This window comes from Callithrix jacchus, chromosome 20 (genome assembly GCF_049354715.1).
Source record: "Callithrix jacchus isolate 240 chromosome 20, calJac240_pri, whole genome shotgun sequence".
Lineage (NCBI taxonomy): Eukaryota > Metazoa > Chordata > Mammalia > Primates > Cebidae > Callithrix > Callithrix jacchus.
Genome location: NC_133521.1, coordinates 38,735,951 through 38,759,051, shown reverse-complemented (window position 1 = coordinate 38,759,051; position 23,101 = coordinate 38,735,951). Strand labels below are relative to the sequence as shown.

The 23,101-nt window shown below is 49.3% G+C and overlaps 1 protein-coding gene across 1 annotated transcript in view; it reads left to right on the top strand.

Moving 5' to 3' along the window:
• The window catches only part of PKD1L2 (polycystin 1 like 2), a 105,002-nt gene that overhangs the window by 18,698 nt on the left and 63,203 nt on the right, over nt 1-23,101 (top strand). Inside the window, exons 7-13 of the mRNA XM_035282085.3 lie at nt 2,885-3,289; nt 7,358-7,435; nt 10,448-10,497; nt 12,548-12,665; nt 15,965-16,172; nt 19,640-19,760; nt 21,421-21,562. Coding sequence (XP_035137976.3) covers nt 2,885-3,289; nt 7,358-7,435; nt 10,448-10,497; nt 12,548-12,665; nt 15,965-16,172; nt 19,640-19,760; nt 21,421-21,562 — 1,122 coding nt within the window. The remainder of the gene's footprint in view (nt 1-2,884; nt 3,290-7,357; nt 7,436-10,447; nt 10,498-12,547; nt 12,666-15,964; nt 16,173-19,639; nt 19,761-21,420; nt 21,563-23,101) is intronic.

Here is a 23,101-nt window from a genome sequence, read left to right as displayed (position 1 = left end):
CACTTGAGCCCAGAAGTTCAAGACCAGCCTTGAGGCAACATGGTGAGACCCTATTTTCTACAGAAAGTACAAAAATTAGTCAGGTATGCTTGCACATACATATAGTCCCAGCTACTTGGGTGGCTGAGGTGGGAGGATAGCTTGAACCCAAGAGGTCGAGGCTGCAGTGAGCTGAGATTGTGCCACTGAATTCCAGCCACGACAACAGAGTGAGACCCTGTGTCAAAAAAAACATTAAATAGTAACAAGGATCACCTTCTGAGTTTGTTTTTGGTTTAGTTTTTGCCCAAGTGCAGTGTAATGGTACACTCTCGGCTCACTGCAACCTCCACCTCCTGGGTTCAAGTGATTCTCCTGCCTCAGCCTCCCAAGTAGCTGGGATTACAGGCATAAGCCACCATGCCTGTTTAATATTTTGCATTTAGTAGAGATGGCTTTTCACCATGTTTGTCAGGCTGGTCTCAAACTCTTGACCTCAGATGATCCACTGCCTCAGCCTCCCAAAGTGCTGGGATTATAGGCGTGAGCCACTACACCCAGATGAATTCATTTTTAAACTATCATTTATTCATTGTTTTAGCACCAAGTGTGTGCCAGGCACTGTTCTAAGTGCTTTATATAAACTTTGCTACTCAGCACATACTAGTATTATCTTCATTTCACGGATAAGGAAATGAAGACACAGAAAGGTTAAAACATTTGCCCAGAGTCTGAAGGCTGGAAAGCCAGTGTGTGCTCCCAGCCTTCCAAAGGCCCTTCTTTGCCTCCCTGTAGAACTGAACTTCCAAGTCACTTCCTGTTGGGAATTTGAGTAGGATGAGGTGGCACTGAGACTGCTACCAACTGGGCCTGAGCCCATCTCACTGCAGCCAGCATTGACTAGCTTGGCACAATCATGTGGCCCCTCACCAGGGCCAGTATTCAGCTGCACCCACTGGTATACATGCCAGCTGTTCTGGCTGGGGTCCACTCTGATTGGTTACAGATACTGCTGTGATTGGTTGTCATGTCCATTCTGATTGGTTACAGTGTCTATTCTTGTTTTGTTTTGTTTTGTTATTTTGAGACACAGTCTTGCTCTGTTGCCCAGGCTGGAGTGCAGTGGTGCGATCTCGGCTCACTGCAGCCTCCACCACCAGGGTTCAAATGATTCTTGTGACTCAGCCTCCCGAGTAGCTGGACTACAGGCGTGTGCCACCACGCCTAGTTAATTCTTTTTGTATTTTTAGTAGAGATGGTGTTTTGGTATGTTGGCAAGGCTGATCTTGAGCTCTTGACCTCAGGTGATCTGCCTGTCTCTGCCTCCCGAAGTGCTGGGATTACAGGCACGAGCCACTGCACCTGGCCATAGTATGTTTTCTGATTGGTCACAGAGACTGCCCTGATGGGTTGTCATGTCTATTTTGATTGGTTACGGTGTCCATTCTGATTGGTCATAGTGTCTATTCTGATTCATCAGAGCATCCATTCTAATTGGTTGGTGCCCGTGTAGTGTTGGTTGTTAAATATTTCAATCATCATCCCTTCTCTAAATAGAGACCCTTCTAGCTAAGATCCATCCTCACCCAGAGCAGTGTCTTTCCTGAAGCCCAGGCCCAGTTCAAGATCAGAATAGAGGCCTGTTGATGTAAATAGGGCAGCACAGAGCTAGAGCAATAAGCATGTGGCTCGGTTTGCCCTCACATCCCACCTGGAGCCCTCTCATCGCAATAACTATGGAAGCCATATGGGACCTTAACACAGCGCGTAGGAAACCCCGTGTTCTTGCGTGCTTGTTGGATGAACAGGGCTCATATGTGCACCTGAGGAAACAAAATAATCCTTTATTTATTGACTCACCCTACTAATGTAATTGAGTGCCAGGTGCGGGGGAAGCAGCAGGAAATATGAAAGTCAGGTTCTTATGGGGCTTATATCACAGTCATCAAAATCATCATCATCATCATTATTCAAACAAGAACTATACTAGCTTGGTTTTTATTAGAAAGAATCCTTCCAGGGGCGGTGGCTCATGCCTGTAATCCTAACACTTTGGGAGGCCGAGGCAGGTGGATCACAAGGTCAGGAGTTCGAGACCAGTCTGGCCAACATGGTGAAACTCTGTCTCCACTAAAAATACACAAATTAGCTGGGCATAGTGGTGGGCGCCTGTAGTCCCAGCTACTCAGGAGGCTGAGGCAGAAGAATCGCTTGAACCCAGGAGGCAGAGGTTGCAGTGAGCCAAGGTCGTGCCACTGCACTCTAGTCTGGGCAACAAAGCAAGACTCCATCTCAAAAAAAAAAAAAAAAAAATCCTAATTTGTTGATTTAAGTCAGATTTTAAGAGTCAACCACAATATTTAGCATCCAGTAAGAACAACCATCAGCAAACTGCAAGGGAGCCCTATCTTACCACGAATGGGCTGAGTTCTCATGTTGGTTTACAGGGTTCTGGCAGTCAGCAGCGCAGGTTGAAGGAATGGCTTCATTTGGTCCTGCTTAAAACAAGACCTGAAGATCATTCTCATGCATAAAAATTGGCCCACACCCTTAAGAGATGCTCCCTTTTAGTCCTCCTCCTCCCTTGACCATGATGACCCCGGCAACTAAATGTGGTAATTTTTAAATTACAAATACTTAGGTTCTCAGGTAACACACACATAGTATGAATAAGTTAGGATATGTACACAAACAGAGAGGACCCCCAAAAGATGAAATCACTCATTAACCTAATACTCAGGGATAATCACCGTGAATATCTGAAGGAGGGGCACATCCTTACATACTTCTATGTGTATCCCTGTCTATATCCAGAATCAGGCTTCAGAGACTGAGTCTAAACTGGCATAGTGTTACCAACCACATGGTTGGTACCAACATTCTTCAATTTTTCTTACCCACCTAGGAACAGGAGTCACTTACGCTGTGCTTTCGGGTGACGTAACCCTGGCTGAGTCCACCACCCAAAGGGGCTCACTACCGTACAATCTGACCCTGGACAGAGAAACCCAGAAACTGATGGGCCCTGGGAAGCACCACCTGGAGATCCAAGCCACCAGCAACACCGCCACCTCTGCACTCTCCAGGAGCGTCACAGTCTACTTGGTGGAGCTGCTTTCGGGGTTGCAGGCCTCCTGGGCTTCTGACCACGTGGAGCTTGGACAGGACCTATTGATCAATGTCTCAGTGGCTCAGGGCACCCCAGAGGAGACAACCTTTGAGCTGGCAGGACTCAATGCAACCTTCTCCCACAAGCAAGTGAGCTCTGGGGAGCCATTTGGGATTTACCACCTGGCTGTTCCCGTTGAAGGTACATGGGGTCGGCGGCTCCCTTGCTGATGCCCCTCCTCTTCGCTTTCTGACTTGGTGCCCAGGGTCCTGCCAGCCAGTTTTCCAGGGTGTCCTGGACATAGATGTGGTTTACAGATGCAGGTGATACTGTGCAGGTGTGGGGTTACCATGCCCTCTGCCTGAGTCACAGAGAAGGAACAGCCAGATGTCATCTGCCATCATGGAGTTTCCAGTTGCAGAGGTTCTCAGCATTGCCACTTCTGTCATTTAGGGCTGGATCATTCCTTGTTACAGTTGGGGCCTGGTACTGAAGGAGTTTTAGCAGCATCCCTCGCTGTTATTCACTAGACGCTAGGAGCACCAGCACCCCAAGTCATGATGATAAAAATGTCAGATATTGCCAAATCACCCCCATTTAGGGCCCCTGTAAGAGAACAGGCATATTCAGATTTCTTCAAACATCCCTAGAGAAGAGTGTGGCTTGGTAAACTGCAGGTGATGCCCCAGGGGCAAAGATAGGTAAAAGCCAAGGATGGCAGAGATGGTCATGGAGCAAGGAAGCCTTGCCAGCCACGGGGTCTTAGACTCTCACATACTCACACTTTTCTGGACGACGCTTTTATTAGAGGCTTATGTTCAAACATAAAGGAGGCAGCACTGGAGTGGAAGTTCAGGGGCTGACTCTCTGAAGAGAGTTCTGAGGGCGTTTTTTTGTTGCTTGTTTGTTTTTGAGATTGAGTCTTGCTCTGTCACCCAGGCTGGAGTGCAGCGGCATGATCTCAGCTCGCTGCAACCTCTGCCTCCTGGGTTCAAGCAATTCTTGTGCCTCAGCCTCCCAAGCAGCTGGGATTACAGACATGCGCCACCAAGCCTGACTTTTTTTTTTTTTTTTTTTTTTTAGTAGAGATGGGGTTTCACCATTTTGGCCCAGCTGGTCTCGAACTCCTGACCTCAGGTGATCCACCCACCTTGGCCTTCCAAAATGCTGGGATTATAGGCATGAGCCATTGTGCCTGGCCTGCCTTCTTATTTTATTTTTTTGAGACAGAGTCTCACTCTGTTGCCCAGGCTGGAGTGTAGCAGTGTGATCTTGGCTCACTGCAACCTCCACCGCTGGGGTTTAAGTGATTCTCCTGCCTCAGCCTCCTAAGTAGCTGAGACTATAGGCATGCACCACCATGCCCGACTAATTTTTGTGTTTTTAGTGGAGACGGTGTTTCACTATGTTGGTCAGGCTGGACTTGAACTCCTGACTTCTCACATGATCTACCCGCCTAGACCTCCCAAAGTGCTGGGATTATGCCAGGCATGAGCCACCGTGCCTAGCATTCTTAGAGGAGGTAGGGTAGGAAAAGGGTGATGTTTAAGATTGTGGGGGTAGGGAATTTTCAGCATCTGTGCAGTCTGGCCACATGCTTCTTGATGTGTGGTATGTCTTATTAGCATGTTAAATCTCCACCCCTGGGTTTGATTTTTAGTATTTCAGTGCGGCAAAGGGTAAAGATTGGTGATTTTTCTGGTCTTGTGTGCATGCAGGCCAGAGGGTTAACTCCCTTGAGTAAGATTTAAGGTGGGAGCTGTTTGTTTCAGTTTCTTTAAGGTCTGCAATCAGTGGGTATGGTATCTTGAGCAAGATTTATGGTGCAAGGTCTGGATGATCTGACTGGGGTCTGTGCCTGCCATGGGCCACCCTCCCCCAGCCAGCTTGTAGCAGAGTCCTCGATGAGGCAGGGCAGGGGTCCAAGTCCCATCTCTAGTCTATCTCAGAAGTATTTGCCATGATGCTGACTGGAGAACAGACTGGCAGGCACCAGCTCTTGGGGGGGGGGGGGTGAGGGGGTGGAGGCGGCCACAGTGCCCATTTGCATTTAATCTGGAAGGAATAGAGAGTCCTTGAGGGCCCTGCGATGAGATCAGCAGCAGAAATGTGATGAGAATGGCAGAGTCTCCAGCCCATCCAGGACCTGCCCATAGCTCCCCCTGCATCTCAGAGGTTCAATAGAAAATGGGTGACACCACTGTGCAGGTGTGGGGTTGCCATGCCCTCTGCCAGCAACTCCACAAACCAGATAGCAGAAGGCATGATAGGACCAAGAAGAAAACCACCAGGTCTCTGCCAGATACCATGAGTCCAGCTTGGAAGTGGGAAAGTCTAGAGGCTGCTGCAGCTGGAAAAATCACACCAGATGCAGATTTTGCTTTGTCACCTATAAAAATTACTCCTCGCATAAAAGTTACCACTATAAAGGTCACTCCGAGGGGGAAGCTGATCCCTCTCTGATAAAATCTCTGCATGCCTTGTGACCTTCCTGCTCTCTATTAGATAATTAACAGACTTCTCCTGCCCCTAAGGCCAACATACTTGGACAACTCCAGAGGCGGCAGGAGGGGTGGAAGGATGAAGAGAAAACGGGACAGGACAGGGACATTTGCACTTGGTGGTGCTGGCCCAGTCCTGGCTGGCTGGGTTCTTAGGACCCAGCAAATTTCTGAAGCTGCTTCTTTCTTTCTCTTTTTCTCCCTCCCTCCCTCCCTCCCTCCCTCCCTCCCTCCCTCCCTCCCTCCCTCCCTCCCTCCCTCCTTCCCTCCCTCCCTTCTTTCCCTCTCTCTTTCTTTCTTGCTGGAGTTTTGCTCTTGTTGCCGAGGTTGGAGTGCATTGGATCGGTGCAATCTCAGATCACCACAACCTCCGCCTCCTGGGTTCAAGCAATTCTCCTGCCTCAGCCTCCGGAGTAGCTGGGACTACAGGCATTCGCCACCATGCCCGGCTAATTTTGTATTTTTAGTAGAGATGGGATTTCTCCATGTTGGTCAGGCTGGTTTCGAACTCCTGACCTTAGGTGATCTGCCTGCCTCGGCCTCCCAAAGTGCTGGGATGACAGGCGTGAGCCACCGCACCTGGTCAAGGCTGCCTCTTCCTCGTAGGAGCTTTTCTGGGTTGTTGGGAACCCCAGCTGGGCCTTGTAGACCTTTGCTCCTGGGATGGTGGGGGATGCCTCCCTTTTAGCTGGCCACATGCCGTGGCTGCTTCTCCCTGGCCACCTCCCCTCTCTCTGTTGGACTCTCGTTTTCTCTGCCATCAGCACCCCTCTCCCCAAGACACACATCTGGTCCACAGAAAACTCTCACCCATTTCTTGGCTGACTCCCAGCCAAATGCAGTTATTTCCCATAGGCAGAAATGCAGCCCCTTCCTCGCGCCCCCTCCCCACCTGCACGTCTTCCCATCACAGACTGTTCTTTCAAGGGCATGAGTACGGAGCCTGTCCATGCAGACCCCAAACAAACACAAACCAGGCTTTCCAAGGAAGGCTCCACTCTGAAGCACTTCTCTCTGGGCTTGAGAAGACAGAAGGTAGCCCCTCCCCATCACCCCTTCCCCCTTAGGGAGAAGGGATGACACACATGCATCTAAATAAACCTTCTTATAAATCCTTCTTCAAGCCTGGCCAACATGGTGAAATCCTATCTCTACTAAAAATACCAAAATTAGCTGGGCATGGTGGCATGTACCTGTAATTCCATCTACTCTGGAAACTGAGGCAGGAGAATCGCTTGAGCCTGGGAGGCGGAGGTTGTTGTGAGCTGAGACTGTGCCACTGCATTCTAGTCCAGATGATAGAGTGAGACCCTGTTGAAAAAAAAATTCCTTCTCCACGCTCTCCACCCTTCTCACAATCCTGCCATGTCTCTCCCTCCCGGAAATCCCCAGTCTTATCTATCGAGCACCTACTTCACCACTGGAATTTAGCTCCAGCCCTGGCTCCATCCTGTGAACAATTTCTTTCTCTCCTGAGGTTGAAGTGGCCCCACCCAATGCCCACAATGCCCTTATGCCAATTCCTCCCACGGTTTGGCATTCACTGTTCTATGTGTCTACCACATGATAAGGCCCTTGAGGACAAGAAGCAAATTCCTTCATCTCTGTGTCCCCAGAGCCTGCACCATGCCTGGCATACAGCAGGGATTCCTTAAATGCTCAGAGGTGAAGCATTTCGTTGGAGGCATCAGTGGACTAGAGAAGCAAGCTGGGTTCAAGCAGTCAAATTCATGACAACAGCTGTGACTCTGAGTCCTTTGTATTGCAGGCACCTTTCTGGTCACCGTCCTGGTGAGGAATGCCTTCTCCAACCTGAGTCTGGACGTCGGGACCATCACTATCACAGGCAAGGTGTTTCCGCAAGGGGGCGTAAAACCTCTTACCAGGAGTCCAGGCCATTGCACCTGCTTGGGCTCTAGTGAGGGGCCTTTCCAATCAGGGGTCTGAATATGTATCTTGCTCTACTGATGGTTAGAATCCTCCAGTTATCATAAGGAGGCAATGATGTTTACAGTAAAACATTTAACCACTGATACAGAATCCGAAAACAAGAGTTTGCATTCACTCTGATGCTTTAAGCTGCAAGTAACAGCCAACCTAAGTGGCTTCAGATTCAGGGCTTTCTTGTCTCACATAAGAAGTTGGGAGGTAAGCAGTTCCAGGGCTGGCTAGGTAGCTCAGTGATGCCGGCAAGAAACCAGCCTCAGTCCATCTTTCTGCTCTGCCATCCTCAGTGCTGTGGGGCTGCCTTAGGGTTGCTGCTCAAGGAGTCAAAGTGACTGCTGCAGTTCCAGACATTGCATGTCAACCCAGGGTTATCCAGCAGTGCAGGAAGGGGGTTTGCATGTCAACCCAGGGTTATCCAGCAGTGGAGGAAGGGGGTTTGCATGTCAACCCAGGGTTATCCAGCAGTGGGGGAAGGGGGTTTGCATGTCAACCCAGGGTTATCCAGCAGTGCGGGAAGGGGGTTTGCGCGTCAACCCAGGGTTATCCAGCAGTGGGGGAAGGGGGTTTGCATGTCAACCCAGGGTTATCCAGCAGTGGAGGAAGGGGGTTTGCATGTCAACCCAGGGTTATCCAGCAGTGGGGGAAGGGGGTTTGCATGTCAACCCAGGGTTATCCAGCAGTGCGGGAAGGGGGTTTGCGCGTCAACCCAGGGTTATCCAGCAGTGGGGGAAGGGGGTTTGCATGTCAACCCAGGGTTATCCAGCAGTGGGGGAAGGGGGTTTGCATGTCAACCCAGGGTTATCCAGCAGTGGGGGAAGGGGGTTTGCATGTCAACCCAGGGTTATCCAGCAGTGGGGGAAGGGGGTTTGCATGTCAACCCAGGGTTATCCAGCAGTGCGGGAAGGGGGTTTGCATGTCAACCCAGGGTTATCCAGCAGTGGGGGAAGGGGGTTTGCATGTCAACCCAGGGTTATCCAGCAGTGGGGGAAGGGGGTTTGCATGTCAACCCAGGGTTATCCAGCAGTGCGGGAAGGGGGTTTGCACGTCAACCCAGGGTTATCTAGCAGTGGGGGAAGGGGGTTTGCATGTCAACCCAGGGTTATCCAGCAGTGGGGGAAGGGGGTTTGCATGTCAACCCAGGGTTATCCAGCAGTGCACGAAGGGGGTTTGCATGTCAACCCAGGGTTATCCAGCAGTGCACGAAGGGGGTTTGCATGTCAACCCAGGGTTATCCAGCAGTGCAGGAAGGGGGTTTGCATGTCAACCCAGGGTTATCCAGCAGTGCGGGAAGGGAGGTTTCCTCCTGTGCACCTCTTTTTCTTAGGGTAAAAGTCTTTTCCACTCACTCTAAGTAGTCATCATCTGAGGTATCATGACCAGAGTAGGGTCCTGTCTCCAGCTATAAAGTGCACTGGAAAAGCAGATATCCAGCATTTTCAGGTTCTGTGGGAGAAGCTGGATTCTAGCTGCCAGGAGGAAAGCTGGGGTGATGGCTGTGGGGAGCTAGGTGACAGCAGCCATCACCAAGTTAGAGTTCACTGGAAAATGTTTGCTAGGACAATTCAAGTAGCAAGGGACAGAAAAGAAGCTCAAACTAGCTTGGGTCAAAAGGAAATTTTATCAGCTCAGTAAATGAAAAGCCAGCTGGGCATCGTGGCTCATGCCTGCAATCCCAGCACTTTGGGAGGCTGAGGTGGTGGATCACTTGAGGTCAGGAGCTCAAGACCAACCTGGCCAACATGGCAAAACTCCATCTCTACTAAAAATACAAAAATTAGCTGGGTATGGTGGTGCACACCTATAATCCCAGCCACTCAGCATTGGAGAATCGCTTGAACCTGGGAGGTGCAGGTTGCAGTGAGCTGAGATCATGCCACTGCACTGCAGCCTGGATGACAAAGCTAGACTCCATCTCAAAAAAAACAAACAAACATATATATATATATATTTCAGAAACATCAATTGAGTGTACCTTTTTCCATTATTTAAAGTTGACACACTAACATTCTTCCTAGATGTATAGTTTACAAAGCGATTCTATAAACAGCACTGCATTCAGTCTTCCTGGAGCTCTGAGAAATAGGGATGGCCTTCAGGCATTTTTACAGATGAGGAAACCAAGACTCAGAGAGGATAAGTCACCCGCCCAGTTCACATAACCAATAGGAGGCCAATAAGAGAACCTGGCATAGTGTGAGGTGCTGACTCCACCCACTTGCCAGAGATGAGCGTGCTCATTTCACCTCACTCTATATTTTGTAGCATCAGGTTTATAGCTTGGTGTGAAGATTTATAATATGGAAATTGACAAACGCTACAAATCAGGGCTCCTCACTGCCATCTCCTTTACTGGTAGTTAAACATTAGCAGTGCAAGCTAGGTACGGTGGCTCACGCCTGTAATACCAGCACTTTGGGAGGCCGAGACGGGTGGATCAGCTGAGGTCACGAGTTCAAGACTAGCCTGCCCATCTCTGCTAAAAATATAAAGAATTAGCTGGGTGTGGTGGTGGGTGCCTGTAATCCCTGCTACCCGGGAGGCGGAGGCAGGAGAATCGCTTGAACCTTGGAGGCGGAGGCTGCAGTGAGCTGAGATTGTGCCACTCGGTGGAAAAGAAAATGGCAGTGCATAGCTGCATTTGTCTGAATCTAAATCTTGTGTTTTATCTTCATTGGCAGCTGCCTCTTTCTCAACTACCAAAGAGAGGCCTTTAGTCCAGAGGTGGACATGATGGCTCACTTTTAATCCATTTCCCTATGACCTGAGTGTTTGCTATGCTCCCTGAAACCCTTTTCAAAGACAGGCTGATGCCCCTGGGGCATTTTCCCTATGATTCTCTGACTCTACTTTTTGACAACTTTTTATAAGGTTTACAACCAATGCTTGATACCTATTCCCGCTGTATTCACAGCCCCTTCCAGTCTCCAAGAACCATCTGGGATGAAAGCTGAAGGAAAGAATGTGAGTATTTAAAAAAAAAAAAAAAATTAACCTCTCAAGGAAAAGATGTTCAAGCTCTCAGTTTTAGTTTTGAGTTTTGGTTTGTCGGTACCAATAACCAGAGCGCTAAGAATCTCTGATATTAAATTCCATTTGAAAAGAGTCCCAAAATGACTGAATTCAAACAAAGCATGTTGTCTAATCACAACAGAGTTAAACACTGTAAATTGATAATAAGCTGTGTAGGATATGCAGATATCTATTGGATATCTTGGCAATCAAAAATAACACTTCTAAAAAAATCAACAGGTCAAGAAGAAATCGCAAGGGAAATCAGAGAATATTTCTTTTTTTTTTATTTTTTATTTTTTTTCAGAGAATATTTCTAACTGGATGACAATGACAGTACAACCTATGCAGATTTGTGGAATGCAGCTAACACAGCGCTCAGAGGGATGTATTGCTTCTAACGCTTATGTTAGAAAGCAGGGGCCCAGCGTGGTGGCTCACACCTGTAATCCCAGCAGTTTGGGAGGCCAAGGCAGGGGGATCATGAGGTCAGGAGTTCAAGACCAGCCTGGCCAATATGGTGAAACTCCATCTCTACTAAAAGTACAAAACTTAGCCCAGTGTGGTGGCACAGACTTGTAGTCCCAGCTACTCAGGAGGCTGAGGCAGAAGAATCTCTTGAACTCAGGAGGCAGATGTTGCAGTGAGCTGAGATTATGCCATTGCACTCCAGCCTGGGTGACAGAGTGAGACTTCATCTCAAAAAAAAAAAAAAGAGAAAAAGTAGGAAAAAAAAGAAAACAGGCCCACGCTCTTTAGTTTTTTATAACATCACTCAGTTCATCTCCTTGCTGTGGATGTTGGTCGTGCATGCATTTATTCTATAACAAAGACTTATTATGCATCTACAGTGTTCAAGGCTTAGTATTAGGGGCTGGGAATGCCATGGTGAATAAGCACATATGGTCCCTGCCTTCATGAAGCTTGCTGAGTGATACTAACGAACATATTGACCAGGTACAGTGGCCCACGGCTGTAATCCCAGCACTTTGGGAAGCCCAGGTGGGAGGATCACTTCAACCCAGGAGTTTGAGACCAATCTGAGCCACAAAGTGAGACCTCCATCTCTACCCAAAAAAATTAAAAATAAAAATAAAAATTAGCCAGGCATCAAGGTGCATGGCTGTGGTCCCAGCTACCTGGGAGGCTGAGGTGGGAGGACAGCTTGAGCCTGAGAGGTCGAGGCTGTAGTGAGCCATGGCTGTGTCACTGCACTCCAGCCTGGGTAGCAGAGTAAGACCCTGTCTCAAAAACAAAAAGAACACCAAAAACTCCGACAAACAAATTATCATAGAATTAGGAATCGTGATAAGTGTCTAATAAGAACCAGTAGGTGCAGTGTTAGTAATGAACAGGGTGGTCTGGCTGATGTGATCGGACATGGCCTCTCCAGAGGTGAAGTGCAAGTGGACGCATGAAGATAAGCCAGATAGCCATGCTGGAAAGCAGAACAAGAGCTTTCTGAGTGGGCAGAGATCAGAGGCAGGCAATGGCCTGAGGCCAGTCTGGCTGGAGCCTGGTGGAGGAGAGGGATGGAGGAGATTACAGAGACATGGACAGAGGCCAGATCACGCGGGTCTCAGGGGCCAAGGCAAGAAGTTTACATTTTATTCTCAGGCCACGGGAGGCCCCTGAGGGTTGAGTTCCACCATAGCCCCATGCTGTTTCAGGTCAGGACTTCGGGGCTTGAGCAAGAGGCTCCAGAGCCTGAGCTGTTTAACAAGTCCCAGCAGAACTTACTCCAGGAACACCCGTGTGCCCCCAGCCCACACTCAGAATAACGTGACTTACCCAGGGATCCTGAGTCACCGACTCCACACCCCATGAGGGGAAGAAAGCCAGGGGGATTGGCTAGGATCTGTCTCCACTCCACACCTTACACTGTGGCTACTCTTGGTGCAGACTACTCTGGGGTGAAAGGGGGGGTGCCAACAGCACCACACAGTGAGGAGGCTGAGCTATCTGTAGCTGGAGTCTCACCAGCCGGCTGCTTTTTCTGCAGAAAGAAGAAGGCTATACGAAGGTGTATATCCAACCTGGTCCATACGTGGATCCTTTTGCAGCAGTGACCCTGGACTGGCCAGACAATGACAAGGATTTACGCTTCCAATGGTCATGTGGTAGGTGACGATAGAGTTCTTGAATTGTCCTGTTTCACCAAGAAATGGTGAGCAGCAGTCAGATTTTGCTGCTCTTTTTCTTAATCTTCACACCAGCTTTCCCTATGCCTGACATTTTGTGTAGCTTGTACTTCCCAGAGCTTGCAAATTCCATGGAAATAGAAGGTGAGACTGGGCGTGGTGGCTCATGCCTGTAATCCCAGCAATTTGGGAGGCCAAGGCAGGTGGATCGCTGGAGGTCAGGAGATTGAGACCAGCCTTGTCAACGTGGTGAAACCCTGTCTCTACTAAAAATACAAAAAATAGCCAGGCATGGCAGTGCGCACTGTAATTTCAACCACTCAGGAGGCTGAGGCAGGAGAATTGTTTGAATCTGGAAGGTGGAGATTGCAGTGAGTCAAGATCGCATCACTGCACTCCAGTCTGTGAGACAGAGCAAGACTCCATCTCAGAAAGAAAGAGAAAGAAGGAAAGAAAAAGAAAGAAAGAAAAGAAATAGGAGGTAGGAGAAAGCAGTGACAGAACAAGGGTGGCACTGAATGCAGGCAGTGAAGGGATCTAAAGGATTTTAAAACAATAATAAAACCTGAAAAGCTGGTCCACAAGCTGGCATTTCCAAACAACAGGGATAAAATGCTCCTCACCTCTCGTGTGAACTCCTTCCCTTGCCCCAGCTGCTTGGTATATCCCTAGGGAGAGAATCTAGAAGGAGGAAGTGAGTCAGGACTTTTCCAACAAACCAAAATGGCAACACTAGAACTCACATTGTAGCAATGGTGTCCTTGTTTTTTTACGGGCATGTATCCTGCTACCTCACATTCTTTTACCTTTTAGAAATAAAACAAATGGGCCAGGTGCCGTGGCTCATGCCTGTAATCCCACCACTTCGGGAGGCTGAGGTGGAAGGATCACTTTAGGTAAGGATTTCGGGACCAGCCTGGCCAATGTGATAAAACCCCATCTCTACTAAAAAATAAAAAAGTGAGCCAGGCATGGTGACACATGCCTGTAATTCCAGCCTGGCCTCTTTTTTTTTTCCTCTCTCTCTCTCTTTGAGATGGAGTCTTACTCTGTCACCCAGGCTGGAGTGCAATTTGTAATGCCGGCTCACTGCAACCCCTCCCTCCCAGGTTCAAGCAATTCACCTGCCTCAGCTTCCCGAGTAGCTGGGATTACAGGCATGCGCCACCACCCCCAACTAATTTTTGTATTTTTAGTAGAGATGAGGTTTCACCATGTTGTCCAGGCTGGTTTCAAATTCCTGACCTCAGGTGATCTGCCTGCCTTGGCCTCCCAAAGCAGGCAGGGATTATGTGTGAGCCTCTGCGTCTGGCAGTTCTATGATCATTTCTTTACCCTCTTTTTTTTTGAGACAGAGTTTTGCTCTTGTTACCCAGGTTGGAGTGCAATGGTGCGATCTCAGCTCACCGCAACCTCCGCCTCCTGGGTTCAGGCTATTCTCCTGCCTCAGCCTCCTCAGTAGCTGGGATTACAGGCACGTGCCACCATGCCCAGCTAATTTTTTGTATTTTTAGTAGAGGGGTTTCACCATGTTGACCAGGGTGGTCTTGATCTCTTGACCTCGTCATCCACCAGCCTCGGCCTCCCAAAGTGCTGGGATTACAGGCGTGAGCCATGACATTTAGATTGTTTTAAATTGTTTGCTCATATACAGTTCAATGTCTATTTATAACTGTGGTTACTTTCATAAATAAATTTCTAGAAATGGAATAACGGGTCAAAAGTCATGCAACATTGTAAGGTTTCTGATATTAACTGTTTCGTGGTCTTGGCCTCCTTCTGAACATTGGTTCTCATTATCTGAACACAGAGGATGCAAGTTCAGAGTTTAGGTGATCTGAACACAGAGGGTGCAAGTTCAGAGTTTAGGTGATCGAGCTGATAAGCCTGAACTCTGAACATAGTTTGGAAATATGCTCAGGGAATATACCTTGGGAATACTCTCCCGGGACTGTAGATCTTGGGAATCTTGGAATTCTTGGAATATTCCCAGGAATCTTGGGAATATTCTCCCAGGGCTGTAGATCCCCCTGGCCTCTCTCCTGCTATTTGTGCCACCATATTGGAGATGGTGGGAAGTGAAGTACTGATGAGTAACCATCAGTCAATAGAGTTGAAGGGCAAAGGATACAGAAACTTAGGGAGCTGCTAACATAAAGCAGGAGGCGACACAGCAGCCTCCCAGACAGAGGTGCAGCCTCCAGAAGGCAGTACCCCACAGTAGCCCACAGGAACATGGAGCTATGGACAGCCTCATCCACAGGGAATGACAATTGCACCAGGATAAGAAGCTGCCCTGGACCTTCTCCTGGGGCCATAGATCCTCCTGGCTCCTTTCCTGTTACATGCCTGCCTGAGCCCCAGTGCAACTCACTAGTGCAAAGCAAGCCAACCACATCCTGCAGGTCTGCTCGGAGTTTGGGTAAAGCATGATTCATGTTCCCAAAAGCATCCCTCCACAGCACCATTTCTGCAACCTGCATTAAAAGTGACATTTTGGGCCAGGTGTGGTGGCTCAAGCCTGTAATCCCAGCACTTTGGGAGGCCAAGGCGAGTGGATCACGAGGTCAAGAGATCGAGACCATCCTGGTCAACATGGTGAAACCCTGTCTCTACTAAAAATACAAAAAAAAAAAAAAAAAATTAGCTGGGCATGATGGCACATGCCTGTAATTCCAGCTTCTCTGGAGGCTGAGGCAGGAGAATTGCCTGAACCCAAGAGGCGGAGGTTGTGGTGAGCTGAGATCGCGCCATTGCACTCCAGCCTGGGTAACAAGAGCGAAACTCCATCTCAAAAAAAAAAAAAAAAGTGACATTTTGGCCGGGCTCAGTGGCTCAGGCCTGTAATTCCACCACTTTGGGAGGCCAAGGCGGGTGGATCACCTGAGGTCGGGAGTTCAAGACCAGCCTGGTCAACATAGTGAAACCCCATCTCCACTAAAAATACAAAAATTAGCTGGGCATAGTGGTGCCTGCCTGTAATCCTAGCTACTCTGGAGGCTGAGGCAGGAGAATCATTTGAACCCAGGAGGCGGAGGTTTCAGTGAGCTGAGATCACGTCATTGCACTCCAGCTTTGGCAACAAAAGTGAAACTCCATCTCTATCAATCAATCAATCAATCAATAATAAAAGTGACATTACAAAAAAATTTAAAATCTCCATTTGGAGCTGATGTTATTATTCATGATCCCCTTCTAAAAACCCCAAATCAGAAGGTAGCAGCGTGTGCCAAGTTCAGGGTTCCTGGTAGGTAACAATGTCTGTCCATTTCTCTCAGGGCGTTGCTGGGTTCAGTGGAGCCACTGTGTTGAGAGGCAGCTGCTTCGCACAGACCAGAAGGAGCTGGTCGTTCCAGCATCCTGCCTGCCACCGCCTGATTCTGCTGTCACCCTGCGCCTGGCTGTTCTGAGAGGCCAGGAGCTAGAGAACAGGGCCGAGCAGTGCCTCTACGTGTCTGCACCCCGGGATCTCAGGCCTCAAGTCAGGTGGGGCACATGAGCGGTTCCTCCAGGGTCCTGATTCATTCAATCAGCCAACACTTACTGAGGACCCACTTAGGTTGGGGGGCTGCCTTTGGGTAGGGCTTGGTGTTCTCTGTTGTCATAGGGGTTAGTTACCACCTAGTGATCAGCACTGCTGGGCATGAATGAAGGAAGGGAGAGAGGGCACTTCTAGGAAAACTGCCCTGACAGAGAGGGGGTCAGAGAGGCTTCTCTCAGAAATTGCAGCTCAGCAGAGATTTTCAGGAGGAGGAATTCACAGAGCAGGGAAGGGGCAGCTGGAGCGGGAACAGAGCAGGCAAAGGGAAGGAGCAGAGAATCATCAGGGAGCAAAAGAGGCTAGTGTCCTGAGGATGGAGAAGACAGAGGCGGAAGGAGCTGGTAGTGTAGGCAGGGCCTGGCTCAGGTGGGGCCTTGCAGGTCATGTCAAGATTTTAGCCATTTTCCTAAGAGTGATACAGAGAAACCACCAGAGAGTTATTTTTTTAAGATGGAGTTTCGCTCTGTCCGTGCAATGGCAGCGTCTCAGCTCATTGCAGGCTCTGCCTTCCAGGTTCAAGCAATTCTCGTGCCTCAGACTGCTGAGTAGCTGGGATTACACCATGCCCAGATAATTTCTGTTATTTTTGTAGGGGTGGGGCTTCACCATGTTGGATAGGTTGGTCTTGAACTCCTGACCTCAGGTGATCCACCTGCCTCGACCTCCCAAATGGCTGGGATAACAGGCATGAGCCACCACATCCAGCCAAGCATCCAAGAGTTCTAAGCATGTTGCTTCAAAATGCTCTGGTGGCTCCTTGGAGAATGACTTGGAAAAGGGCAAGGAAAGATGCAGGGAGATTGCTCAGGCTCTTGCAGGAGTCAAGGTAAGGAGTTCAAGGTAGGTTGGCCTATCAGCCAGTCCCTGCAGGAAGCAGAGGCCTCAACCAAACCAGGAATGAATGGAATAGAGCTGGGTGAAGGGACTGTTTACAGGTAAGGGCAGGAATAAGGGAACGAGTTAGGGGCAAGAAGGCAGGACTACAACCAAGGGAAGCCATTGTCAGCCCCAGGACTGCAGGGGTAAGACAGCGGGATGGCATTACTAGAATGCCCTGGAAGCTGTCGCTGTGGGAAGGGGACCTCCCAGAGGGAGCTGTGGCCTTGGTTGGAGGAGCACAGCCTCTCCCACCTGCAGCCTATGGGGAAATGAGCAGGGAAAGCAGTGACTAAACACCCCTGTGTCTCTCCTCTCACCTTCCCATCCTCCATCAATGCTGGACCCAAACAGAAGCTGGAGGGTATGGCAGCTTGGGTGACGCAGTCTATAGAGCTCGTCTCCCAGGTCAGAGCCGCAGGTTGGTGGAGAATGGAATGGAGAGGCAGATAGAGAATGTCCAGCACACGTGGACTAGGACAGACATGAGGAGAGAAGCAGGAAGATTCAAGAGCTATTGTCAAGTTCAGATCAAACGGGTACCCTGGGGATCGTCCTGCGGAGGACAGGTCTACGCAAACCTACCCTGAAGTCCGAGGAAGCAGAGAGGCCAAAGAAAGAAGCTGCCAAATTTAGTTTCCAAGAAGGAAACATTTCATAGAGACCTGTGAACAAAAACCACAATATCCAGGGTAGCTGCAAGGCAAATGCTGAATGCCAGCCCCTTACCCCAGAACCAGGGCTTAGATACCATGGGGAAGGACTGTGTAGGAGAATCGCAGGGAAAGGCGGGAACACTATGTGAATCTCTTTAAGGGCAGGACTCACAGTAAGTACTTGCTCTTACCCAAAGAACTGGAGAGATAATAGAAATCTTAAGAGGCATTCCTGAAATTGGGGTTAATCAATAGTCAACATGGCAGATTAGCATCCAAGATGGAGTCACTTTGGCTTTCATAGAGACATCATGAGACATGATAGAGAAGGCTGAGAGTTTGGATCCAGACATCCTGGTTCACGTTCTAGCTGCCCTCTTAGAAGTTCCATCACTTAGGACAAATCACATAAGCTCTCGGGGCCTGGTTTGCTCATCTGCGATGTGGGGATTCTAATGTGTCACTCTAATACTGTGAGCACTGGACAGGCATTGTGATACAAGGGAAGTAATGTGTGTATGGCAGGCACGCTGGTAAAACACAGCATTAGTTTACTACTTCTGAACTGAAAAGAATCACAGAAATTATCTAGGCCATCCCCTCATTTTGCAGGTGAGGAAACAGAAAACTGAGGCTTAGAGAGTTTAAGTGGCGTGGCTGGGCACAATGGTTCATGCCTCTAATCCCAGCACTTTGGGAGGTCAAAGCAAGTGGATCACATGGTCAGGAGTTTGAGACCAGCCTGACCAACATGGTGAAACCCCATCTCTACTAAAAATATATAAATTAGCCGGGTGTAGTGGCAGACACCTGTAATCATAGCTACTCGGGAGGCTGAGGCAGTAGAATCACTTGAAACCGGAAGGCAGAGGTGCATTGCACTCCAGCCTGGGAGACAGAGTGAGACTCCATCTCAAAAAAACAAGAAAAAGAAAAGAAAAAGGGTCATTTCCCACCCTCTCAAAGGACTTGAGAAGAACCGGGCAAAAGACCAGTCAGTGGTCACAGTGCCTGTCTGAGGCCATTTTGCATTGTTACAAAGGAATATCTGAGGCTAGGTAATTTATAAAGAAAAAATGTTGACCAGGCGCAGTGGCTCATGCCTGTAAACCCCAGCACTGTGGGAGGCTGAGGGGTAGATCACTTAAGGCCAAGAGTTCAAGACCACCCAGGCCAACACAGCAAAACACTGTCTCTACTGAAAATACAAACAAATTAGCTGGGCATGGTGGTACATGCCTGTAATCCCAGCTATTTGGGAGGATGAGGCAGGAGAATTGCTTGAATCTAGGAGGCAAAGGTTGCAGTGAGCTAAGATCACGCCACTGTACTCCAGCCTGCTCCACAGAACCAGACTCTGTCTCAAAAAAAAAGAAGAAGAAAGATTATTTGGCTCATGATTCTTATGGTTGGAAAATCCAAGACTGCAACCTTCACCCCCCAGGTTCAAGCAATTCTCCTGCCTCCATCCCCTGAGTAGCTGGGATTATAGGCACCCGCCATCATGCCCAGCTAATTTTTTTAATTTTTAGTAGAGATGGGGTTTCACCATGTTGGCCACGCTGGTCTCAAACTCCTGACCTCAGATGATCCACCCTCCTTGGCCTCCCAAAGTGCTGGAATTACAGACATGAGCCACTGTGACTGGCCATCTTTTTAACAACCAGCTCTGGGGGTCACTAGTAGAGCAGGAACTCAGTCCTGAGGGAGGGCATTCATCCATTCCTGAGGAATCTGCCCCCATTACCCAAACACCTCCCATTAAGCCCCGCCTCCAACGTTGGGAAGCATATTTCAAGATGAGGTTTTGGGGGACAAATGTCCAGATAATAGCAATGCCTGGGGGAGCTTCCTCACTCTGTCTTCTGTCTGCCTTTCAGCTGTGAGAGGAACTGCAGGCCAGTTAATGCCAGTGAAGACATTCTGCTCAGGGTCACCATGGGAGAGGACTCCCCAGTGGCTGTGTTCAGCTGGTATTTAGACAACACCCCAGCAGAGAAGGTGAGCGCTGCAACAACCACTCAAGAATGGAGGCTGGGCACGGTGCCTCACACCTATAATCCCAGCACTTTGGGAAGCCGAGGCGGGTGGATCACGAGGTCAGGAGTTCAAGACCAGCCTGGCCAAGATGGTGAAATCTCATCTCTACTAAAATACAAAACTAGTCGGGCATGGTAGCAGGTGCCTGTAATTCCAGGTAGGAGGCTGAGGCAGAGAATTGCTTGAACCTGGGAGGTGGAGGTTGCAGTGAGCCGAGAGCACGCCACTGCACTCCAGCCTGGGTGAATAAGCGAGATTCTGTCTCAAAAAAAAAAAAAAAAGGAATGGAAATCCCCTTGCACTTTCAGCACACCCATGTCGCATGCCCAGTACAGGGTGAGGATTGGATCCACTCCATGCAGAGCCTGTGGTGTGGGAATCGGGATATTGGGCTGGGGAGAAAATTGGGGAATTGACAATAGGGGGAATGGGCGCAAGGGAGCAAGAGCTCTGGAGAAACTTTGCAGCAGGTGTTGCTGGCATCCCAGCCAAGTCCCGCCTCCCAGGCGGACAGTCCCAACTCCAGCTTTCATGGACTGGCCATTGGCCAACAACTCACGGGTGGAGGGTCTAACAGCCCAGCCTCCCTCTTCCCAAGTTGGGTGATTTCAGTGGGGCAACTTACACTGCAGAGCTCCTGTGCCACCAGGCTGAGGCTGGGTGTCTCCCGTAACTGTTTTTTGCCTCATTTTGTTCTCTGCTGTTTCTCTCCACGGCTTTTTCTCTTTCTCCACTGCTTCTCCCTGTGAACCCTCCCTCAATACATATCCCACATACAAGACCAGGTGCAGTGGCTCACGCCTGGAACCGCGGCACTTTGGGAGGCCGAGGCAGGCAGATCACCTGAGGTCAGGGATTTGAGAACAGCCTGGCCAACGTGGTGAAACCCTGTCTCTATTAAAAATACAAAAACATTAGGGGGCACGGTGGTGGTTACCTGTAATCCTAGCTACTCAGGAGGTTGAGGCACGAGAATTGCTTGAAACCGGGAGACAGAGGTTGCAATGAGCCAAGATCATGCCACTGCACTCTAGCCTGGGCAGCAGAGTGAGACTCTGTCTCAAAAATATTTTCTTTTCTTTTTTTTTCGAGACAGAGCCTTGCTCTGTTGCCAGGCTGGAATCCAGTGGTGTGATCTCAGCTCACTGTAATTACTGCCTCCTGGGTTCAAATAACTCTCCTTTCTCAGCCTCCCTAGTCTCTGGGATTACAGGCATGTACCACCATACGTGGCTTATTTTTTGTATTTTTAGTAGAGACAGAGTTTCACAATGTTGGCCAGGCTGGTCTCGAACTCCTGACCTCAGGTGATCTGCCCACCTCGGCCTCCCAAAGTGTTGGGATTTCAAGTGTGAGCCACTGTGCCCGGCTCAAAAATAAATAATAACCTACACACAAATCCTCATCTCAGGCTCTGCTTCTGGGGAACCCAACCTAAGACAAATACCCCAATGAGGCTGGAAAGTGTATCTTCCAGGTGACTCCTCGGGGAGCTGGGGCTGCCTGTCCTCCTTTCATCAGCAATAAATCTGAAAGGCTGACTAGCACTCAGAAGCTACTGTCCTGCTGCAGTCCAGTGGCCTGGCTGTGGTGTCAGGAGCCCCGTGCAATGCTCTTTCAGGCTGAGACCCTCCCAGATGTCTGCAGACTCAGAGGATTTTGGCCAAGTTCCTTAACCCTCCTCCAGAGCAACACCTCCACACTGCGGCTGAACGGCTCCTTTCTGCAGACCCGGGGAGAGGTCATCCGAATCAGAGCCACAGGTGCGAAGCCTCCCTTTCATCTCCTCTCAGGGAACCCAGATACACCCAGAAACACTCAGATATTGGGCATCCGTTTATTTATTTTTTTCTTTTAAATATTCAAATAGAGAGATGGAGCCTCACTATATTGCCCAGGCTGGTCTTGAACGCCAGGACCAAAGCCATCCTCCTGCCTCAGCCTCCTAAAGTGCTGGGATTGCAGGTGTGTGTCACCACGCCCAGGCAGGGCATCAGCTTAGTGCAAAGGCCACCACACAGGCTCTGGTGTGAATTGCACCCCTGCCACTTTCTACCAGGGAGACTTTAGGCAGAGGATTTTGCCTCTCTCTGCCTCAGTTTCCTCACATGTAAACTGGGATAATCAAAATGCCTGCCTCAGAATGGTTATTTTACAGGATGAATGAGATCACCCCAGTGTCACAAGCAGATCATTCTGGGGTCGTGCAACCTGCATGCTCTGCCAGGATTCTTCAGGGCTTCTCATTTAGAAGAAGTCCAGTGTGGGAAACACAGCTTCTCAAAAAAGCAAACAACAGAGGTGATGATTCTTTTAGGAAGGACTTTGCTTCCATGTTTCCCGAAGTGGCCCACAGTCCATGCACATCAGGATAAACTAGTGTGTTAGTTAAAAATGCACGCTCTCGAGTCCACCCCAAACTTTCGGATTAGGTCTAGGCCAAAGAATGAGTTTTTATGGGTTAAAATTCTCTTCATGCCCAGTTCTTCCAGGCATGTGCTCTCTGAAAACCGAGGGGACTACTCCAGGTGATGTGGGATGTGACTGTAGGTCCACTGGTGGCTCTTTACAGTGTCCTGGGGGCCTGGGAAGACTGTGCTTCAGAGTAGGCTCAGCCTGATTCCAGATCCTGGCTCTGGTCTGTCCTGGCTCCATGATTTTGAGCATGTAAACTCCCACCTCACGAGATCTCTGTAGGGAAGCTATTATCGTCAGCCCCATTCCACAGTTGAGGAGCCGACTCCTGGAAAGGTCAAGTTCTCAGCCCAGGTGCGGTGGCTCATACCTGTAATCCCAGTACTTCGGGAGGCTGAGGTGGGAGGATCCCTTGAGGCCAGAAGTTTAAGACTAGCCCTGCAATCAGAGCAAGACCCTGTCTCTACAAAAATTAGAAAATTAAAGGCGGGGCGCAGTGGCTCACACCTATAATCCCAGTACTTTGAGAGGCCAAGACAGATAGATCAAAAGCTCAGGAGTTCAAGGCCAGCCTGACCAACATAGTGAAACCCCATCTCTACTAAAAATACAAAAATTAGCTGGGCATGGTGACGCCCACCTGTAGTCCCAGCTACTCAGGAGGCTGAGGCAGAATGGCTTGAACCTGGGAGGCGGAGTTCACAGTGAGCCAAGATCACGCCACTGCACTCCAGCCTGGGTGACAGAGTGAGACTCCCTCTCAAAGAAGAAAATTAGCCAGCCATGATGGTGCACTCCTGTGTTTCCACTTATTCAAGAGGCCAAGGCAGTAGAATTACTTAAGCCTACGAGTTCAAGCCTACAGTAAGCTATGTTGGCAGAACTGG